We start from the raw sequence: 8613 nt of genomic DNA, 5'->3' as shown, positions 1-8613 counted from the left end.
GCAGGAAAAAAGAGAAGATATTCTCTTTATGTAGAACAATCATACATTCCAAATACATCTAAGACAATCGTGGTTTACCTGCCATTATTATGATATAAACCTTTATTCACGTCAAACATTCCTATTTGGGATGATAAATTATATGATCAGTTTATCTTTAGGAATTGATAATGATGAATGGTTGCAGGTGAGAGTGACCCAAGTGACCCTTAACTATCTTCTACCACCCTCTGTCCTCAGGATCCGGGACATCTTGACCTGTCATGATCACTTTCAACCTGAGCAGTTACAACCCAGGGCCCTTCATCCTGGTGGGGATTCCAGGCCTGGAGCAATCCCATGTGTGGATTGGGATTCCCTTCTGTATCATCTATATTGTGGCTGTGGTGGGAAACTGCATCCTTCTCTACCTCATCGCTGTGGAGCGTAGCCTTCACCAACCCATGTTCTTCTTTCTCTCCATGCTGGCTATGACTGACCTCATCTTGTCCACAGCTGGTGTTCCTAAAACACTCAGTATCTTTTGGCTTGGGGCTCGAGAAATTACATTCCCAGGGTGCCTCACACAAATGTTCTTCCTCCACTATAGCTTTGTCCTTGATTCAGCCATCCTGATGACCATGGCATTTGATCGCTATGTGGCCATCTGTTCTCCCTTAAGATACACCACTATCTTGACCCCAAAGATGATCCTCAAGATTTCTGTGAGCATCTCTTTTCGAAGCTTCTGTATCATCTTGCCAGTTGTATTCTTGCTCACACGCCTGCCTTTCTGTCAGACACGCATCATACCCCACACATACTGTGAACACATAGGTGTGGCCCGGCTGGCCTGTGCTGATATCTCCATCAACATCTGGTATGGCTTTTGTGTTCCCATCATGACAGTCATCTCAGATGTGATTCTCATTGCCATTTCTTACGCTCTTATTCTCTGTGCTGTTTTTCGCCTCCCTTCCAGAGCTGCCCGGCAGAAGGCACTTGGTACCTGTGGTTCCCATGTCTGTGTCATCCTCATGTTTTATACACCTGCCTTTTTCTCCATCCTCGCTCATCGCTTTGGACATAATGTTTCACGTACTTTCCACATCATGTTTGCCAACCTTTATATAGTTATTCCACCTGCACTCAACCCCATTGTCTATGGAGTGAAGACCAAACAGATCAGAGATAAGGTCATACTTTTGTTTTCTACCAAAGGTATAGAATAATGCACAATAGAAAAGTAGGGATAAGTGTATAGTGTATTATTGTAGCAAGACTTATAAAAGCAAACACTATTGAAAGTAAGAACTGTCTGCAGGCACTTTTGCATACCAAGAAAATGGTATGACCTCTATAGAAGAGATGATTCTATGTAGAAAAATTACTTGATGAGTTGTTTGCTTGTGGAAATTTTACTAGATATGATCAGGAAAAAGGAGATGAAAATACAGAGCTGAGTTATTCCAAATGAAAAAAAAAATTGAAAATTGAGACTTACAGTTTTGGAGAAAGAAAATGTGTTAAATGAGACAGACACACTGAAGAATAGAGACTAAAAGTAAAAATATCAATCAGAAATTTCTTATTTAGGGATTAGTAGATGGATTTAGGATATTTATAATAATATTTTATTCGAATTAGTTTCCATGTTATGCTTCATTGTAAATCCCTTTAAGTGTCCCATCCCCCTGCACACAAAACATTTTCAGTACAATTTGCTATAAGCTATGATTTCTATCAGCAGTGTTTAATGGAAAGGAGAGGAGTAGTATATTTATCAATGCCAGGGGTATTGGCACTGGTACTGGGAGAGGAGAGTAGCTTCCAGGCTCCAAGACACATTGAGAAAATGAGCTCCCTAGTTGGACATAAAATAGTTGGAGATCTAGGCAGAGAACTGGATTTGTCATTGTGGGCGCTTAAAAAAACCTCAGCCCCCTTCCTCATTATACATAGATGAGACTTCAAGGTAGTTCATTTGAACACTGAAGTTAAAAATGCACTCCATTGTCCAGAGAACTAGTGGAGTTCTTATCTATAGAATGTACTTTCTGGATTGTAAGACAAAGTCAATTACAAGACACACTTCTGCAATGAGGAAGGGGATGAGGAAGGCAACACTATAATAAAATAACATTCACGGTCAGATGCATCCAAATGTCACAAGCATTAGAAGTGAGCAAATACTATATGCTATGATAAAAAAAGATATAGAGTACTGCCAATAAATTAAAAAAAAATATATATCATCTGGAAATTATTTATTGAGTAGCTACTATGTTCCAAACATTACTCTAAGGATTCAGAATATGAGGTCAATAATAATGAAAGAGGATCTGCCCTGCTTCTATGGAGCTTATATTCTGGGAAGAGTAACACATGAGCAGGAAAATAAATACATTCATTGTTTAAAATAGTAATATAACCAATAAGAAATAAAGCTATGTAAAGTGGTGAAGGACAGAAGAGGCTGGTGTGTCTGGCGCAGTGTGAGATGGGAATATGAGATGAGGGGTGAAGAGGAGCAGGGCCAGATCCTGTGGGATTGGAATCAGCCAAATCTCATTCTTGGAAGAGGAAACTGAAGACCACAGAATAAGGTGAGAATGGCTTTTCCAAGGCACACAGTAAGAAGTCATCCATGTGGAGTTAGACAGAATAGAATCTGTTGGTGCTGCAAGGGTTCGGGAAGTCTCAGTTCGGGATGCCATTAATGCCAGGGTTCTTGTTCCGGCATCAAGAAGGGCTCAGCAATCTGGAGAAAGGCTGTGTGTAACTTAAGTAAGAGAGTCCAGAGACAAAATATAATTTTCAAAGGCATTTGGGAGTCAGAGGAGCTTAGCTAAAAGGAGCTAAGATCTCCTCATCTCAGGACCCCATGCTTTTTATTAACACAATTTGTCCGAAGGTGAGGTGGAGACATACACTTCAAAGGGTCAGGTTTCCTACACAGAGTCCATTGTCAGATTTGAGGAAATGCCTCCAGCTGTTCAGGTGTTTGGTCAGTAGGAGGCAATAACATGTAGATTAAAATGCCCTGAGCTGCCTGGCAGCAAGATATCAATTTATGCACCCCTTTCAGGTTTTGGGAAATGCCATCAGCCATTCCCAGATGATTCAGCCCTTGCTGACATGCTGGAATTGGCTTCTGGCAAGAATCTCTTACCCCCCAGCGCAGTGATAGTCCTTCAGTGATATTCCCAGTGCATTGAATGCAGCTTCACTCTTGTGAAATCAGACTCTACAGGAAGACAAAAAATACCAGAGCCTGTTTTTTATTGTTTTTGTGAACTCTAGTTGTCTTAAGTTAAGTCACATTTGACTAACCAAGGATTCTGCATTCTGTGCCAACTTGCTAAAAATGCTCACAAATATCCAAAGAGATTATCTTTTATTCTCTTGTGGTTATTTCCATTTTGCTGAGAATGTGAATTCGCCAACAGCTGATATTTTTAAAGTTTACTGAAGGAATAATAAATAAATAGAGTCTGGACCAAGATAATTTAAAAGTACATACATCTTTCATTCTGGTAGGAACTCAAACCCTTGATTATTCACCGACACGCACCAGTGGCTTCCATCAAAGCTTATACCTAGAAAAACAACAAAGGAAGGGATTGTCTCTTGCACTGTCTCCATTTCCTCCTCCACCCCCTGTCTTTGGCCCAGTTATCTGTTATTATTTTTCTACCCTGCCCAGGAGAGTTCATTTATTTATCTGGCTTTGTGGACTCTATGCTGGTAACTCTATATCTCAGTTTTTATATATGATCTTCCTTATAAATTTCATTACCTGCTCTCCTACCTCAGGGAATCAATACTAGGATAAAAAAAAACACTATAGATGAATATGCTCTGCAGATTTTAAAATGCTATTCTAATGTTAGTTGTTATGTTAGTGTATTTACTAATTACCACTGTCTTTCTCATCTAGGACACATCACGTTTATATCTGAGCCCTCATTACCATTTAAAACTCTCCTACTCCACAACACACTGAATGAAGTCCATAATATTACAATAACTATGTATAGTAGCCACTAGACTTATCAAGGTGATCAGTGTAAGTTGTATACATCTAATCACTATGCTGTACACCTAAAATTAACATTGAGTGTCAAATGTAACTGAAAAAACTAATAAAATAAAATAAAGTGCTCCCTCCCCTTTACTATGTATGGGAGAAGAAAACAGATTAGTGTTCTTCCTTCAAGTTTAAATTTACTACCATAGCTTGCAATGGCTCTTTCTGGTGTGACTGGTTGCAAAATTCTGTCCCATTGTTAGACCATGAATGAAATTACATGTTTTGGTTCAGATTCAAAAAGAATAATTATACAAAAATCAGCAGGTAATTTTCTCACACAAAAATTGCCTCATCCTATATATTTTCCTTGTCGTGAATTCCACATCTCTTATATTAGATATAAGCTAGTAAGACCCTACCAATAAGATAATTGACTTATCTTCCCATCCCAATAATTTAGAACTAACTCTATTCTATAAGAAGTAGGGATCATGAATAGGTTCCTCATACCCTCTCTTCTAGATGTCCCACATCTAACCATTCTTTAGATCTTTAGCCACACTCACTCTGACACCTCATTTGCCCCATCTTGGCCAGATACTTGCACTTTGTACCTAGACCAGTTATTACATATATGCTAATGTCATATGCCAACGACAATTAGATATAGTTATTGTGTTCAGAGAATAATGGAGGGGTATTTAAAATGAGTAACAAAACAGATTTATAACACTTGCCTTAGAAGAAAAGAGGCAGTTGGAGGTTTTTAATGGCTTGTTTTGCCATTTTTGAGCTTATATTATTGAAATAAATTTACAAGTAATTTATGTCATAATTGTAGTCCAGGAGCATTCACAAAGCACCTCTTATATAAAAGAAAATGCATACAACTGGAAGTAGAGATGTAAAGCAAGTACACATGCTGCAAACAATCAAGAGGTTTATAGTTTAGCCCAAGGAGGAAATTCACATGTAGATTTATTCAGATTATTTTACATTTGCAATGACTGGAGTAGAGTATTAGGGAAGCACAATTGAAGCCTAATCAACCATTTCTTGGAGTCAAGGGAAGCTTACTGGAGGAGTTCATTTCTGTAATTATCTAGAATAGCACAAAAACTCTGAGCTCCAAGAATAAGAGGAACAGAACCTGCCACCAGAGGGGATTGCCTGAGACTGGGAGAGAAACCATGTGTTTCAAAGATCTGCAAGTCCAGGTTGATGGGGGAAACCATCTCTAGTGATGACGGCATTGTTCAGGGAGTTGTATGACTTGGGCAGTGAAAAATGTGGGAGCTAAAATCTAGAATTCAGTGGATGTAGGGAACTGACCAAAATATCAGTAGATAAGGTCTGTGAACTGTCTCATAGCTTGATGCTATTGTTGGCACTTGAAAGCTAATAATTAATCACACATTCTCTACTTCCTGTTGCAAACTAATTGTAACATAGGCATAGGAGGCAGGCAAATGGATATAGAAATAAGAGCTTTATTTCTGGTAGTATTTAATTCAAGAATGTGATATGACTGTATATTCAGATTGGCTATTTATTTATTTATTTATTTATTTATTTATTTATTTATTTATGCTTTTCACTATTTTATTTCCAAGTCTTAACTTTGGAGGACATGCAGAAGAGAGAGTGAAGGAAGATTCACAGTATAATCACACAAGCTTATTTTTTTCTGCAGAAGGCAACCATTGGATAACAAATGTGGATGTACATATATGTGTAAATATGTAGGGAAAGGCCTTTAGATAAGTTTTTCTCAAACTATCAATGAAGAAGAACCACTTTTTTAATTCACAAAAACTATAGATTAATACTTTCACAAAATACAATGAAATAAATAACTAGAAAAATAAAATTTAAAAATAACGGTAGCACATACAATCTTATTTCTATTACTATATTCAAAAGGCATAAAATATATTACAAAACTATAACCCAAATAAACACAGAAAAAATGAAAGACTTACAAAAATGGTACATAATGTTTCTTGAAAGTGTGCATGTAGATGATTAATGTAGAGAACTCAAGTTATATCATGACATTTTGTCATTTTTTAATTAAACAGAAATTGTAAGTGGATAGTAAAAATCTCATACTTTTTAAAGCAATACCATGTATATCACATTTAGACATTTTTAATGTATCAAATAAACTTGCATCTTTCTTGTTAATTTATCTAACAGTTTGGATTCATGACAATGCTACTTGTAGGCATTAATTTATAATTGAATCATTTCTGTATGTTTGTTTGGTTAGGTGTTGCTTTCCTAGTATAAATACTAGACAAATCTGTTTCACAAAGCTCTATTAATAGAAATGGCAGAAATAATTCTAAAATAACTTCATCATTTTAAGAACATTTATTTTTATCTTTTATTTAAAATTAGGCAAACAGTGGGAATGGGTGGGGGGGCGTCAATTGGGGAAAAAGGAGACATATGTAAAACTTTAGACAATTTAAAAAATTAGGCAAGCAAAGCTATGTTTTTATTAGTCATGTTCAATGCTTATTAGTAGCCACTTCCAACAATCTATCTTATATTTTTACAGTTAAATTCAAATATCTTTCTTTTGAATCCTCATCCAAAGATATGTGGGGTTTTTTGTTTATTTGTTTTGTCTTTTTTTTAGAGAGAGAGAGGGAGAGAGAGAGAGAAAGAGAGAGATCAGTTGTTTCCTGTATGCTCCCTGACCAAGAATCAAACCTGCAACTTAAGTATGTGCCCTGACCAAGAATCAAACCTGCCACCTTTTGGTGTATGGGACCATGCTCCAACCAACTGAGCCATCTGGCCAGGGCCAAATGATCTTTCAATGAAAGAAATAGAATCTAAATATTTAAAAATCTTTGTGTGAATTTTGTTTTGATGGAAAATAAAATTCAAAACATTTTATTAAATTTATATATATATATATTGCAGATGCATAATATATAGCTCATCACTTATTTTATTAAAAACTATTGTTATTTTATGAATTATGTCAAAATATTATGAAGAAACTCTGATTTTCCAAACTTCCAACTTCTATATGTACCTCTAAAATGTTTCCACTATTGAAAAGCATTTGCATGAAAGTATTAAGAATACCAAATATAGTCAAATAAGAGAGTATGTCTATCCAATTTACACCCTTAAAAAGTGGGGTCAAAAGGTTTATTATTTTTCAGAAACATTAAAAGTACATCCCATCATTTAAATATCTCAATAGAGCTTTTCCCCATAATAACCATAATTCTTCATTTGGCAGTAAAGAGAATAATCTTGAATTTAACACATTAATTTTTATAATTCCACATTCTTTCTGTAGCACTAAACATATTATTCAATTTAGCAGACATATTTCATTGCAAGATTTTTGGTTTACATTCTGATGTAAGTTCCTTATAATCTTGGTAGCTACTGCAGGTTTACCTGTACCTATCACTGTTCCATTAGAACATACTTTTACACCAAACTTAAACTCTAAACTACATTGGGTTGATATTGTATCCTTCATAGTTTTATATACAGTTCAGTGTCAGTTGGGTTTGTCAGCAAAAGTGTTGAAAGTATAACTCTTCCTTCACATCACTGTCACTCTGAAATCACACATATGATAAAATAACTATCAGGCTACTAATACCAGTGCATTCATCAAGCTGCAATAAAAATACTTTGCCAGCTTTATTTACTTATTTGTCCTGTGAGTTGGACTTCCTTATCATTAACTTGTTCCTAAATGTGCAAAGTTGTTTTTAGAAAATGGGCAGCCTGCTTAGGGCAGGTCCCCCCACAGAAAGTAGTGCAGGTTGGGTTCCTTACTCAATACCCTCAGGAATAAATCGTCACATTTGCACAGTGGGCTTGTTGTTTGTGGTCTCTGGGCCATATCTCAGTAACTACTTTCACACACTCTAGATGATACTGTATACACATACACTCCTCAAGGAAAAGGCCAACATGAGAAGGGCTTAGACTACTCAAGAGTATTAAACACACATGATTACAATAGCATTCTAAGCGTTTTTACCCGTGAGGACAGATGACAAATTATAGGCAAGCTAAAAGGACTGGGGTGCCACATCAGCAGGGCCAGGTGTGGGAGTAGCCAGGATAACTCCGCTCTACACAGGTGTGGCTTATGGGAATAGGGAGATAGAGTGGGATCCTGGGGAGGGGGGAGCTACTGGGATCGAGGTGTCTTGGGGCATTCAGATACAACTCTTGGAGTGTCTGGTATTGCATAACACGTTTTTTTGTTTTGTTTTGTTTTTGTAAATTGTGAATTCATTCTATGGTAGTGTAACCCCCTTGATTTTATTCAAATATAAATTATGGGTGACATACTGTGAAACATTTGCCATTATTACATTCTATTATGCCCTTCTAAGTCAGGGGTGGGGAAACTTTTTTCTGATAAGGGCCATTTGGATATTATAAGGGGCCATTTGGATAATTACAAAATTATCAACTTAGAAATTAGCCTGCTATATTTGGTCAAACATTTAATTAACACACCCCTAATCCCTTGGCAGGACCAAACCAAATGATTTCACTGGCTTTATACGACTCATGGGCCGGATATTCTCCTGCTTTCAGTAAAA

The 8613-nt window shown here is 36.5% G+C and overlaps 1 protein-coding gene across 1 annotated transcript; it reads left to right on the top strand.

The window, feature by feature from the left end:
• The first annotated feature begins 249 nt into the window (after positions 1–249).
• Positions 250–1289, top strand: LOC132242157 (olfactory receptor 52H1). Its single transcript, XM_059711072.1, has one exon. It carries the CDS (start codon positions 264–266, stop codon positions 1209–1211), a length of 948 nt encoding a protein of 315 aa, XP_059567055.1. The 5' UTR covers positions 250–263; the 3' UTR covers positions 1212–1289.
• The last annotated feature ends 7324 nt before the right edge of the window (positions 1290–8613 follow it).

Source organism: Myotis daubentonii, chromosome 9, assembly GCF_963259705.1.
Source record: "Myotis daubentonii chromosome 9, mMyoDau2.1, whole genome shotgun sequence".
NCBI lineage: Eukaryota > Metazoa > Chordata > Mammalia > Chiroptera > Vespertilionidae > Myotis > Myotis daubentonii.
Note: the sequence above shows the minus strand (reverse complement) of the source record. Positions and strands in the feature narration are given on the sequence as shown.

What these genes read in the sequence shown, in the direction of transcription:
- LOC132242157 (XM_059711072.1), top strand. Translation starts at nt 264, where the DNA reads ATGATCACTTTCAACCTGAGCAGTTACAACCCAGGGCCCTTCATCCTG.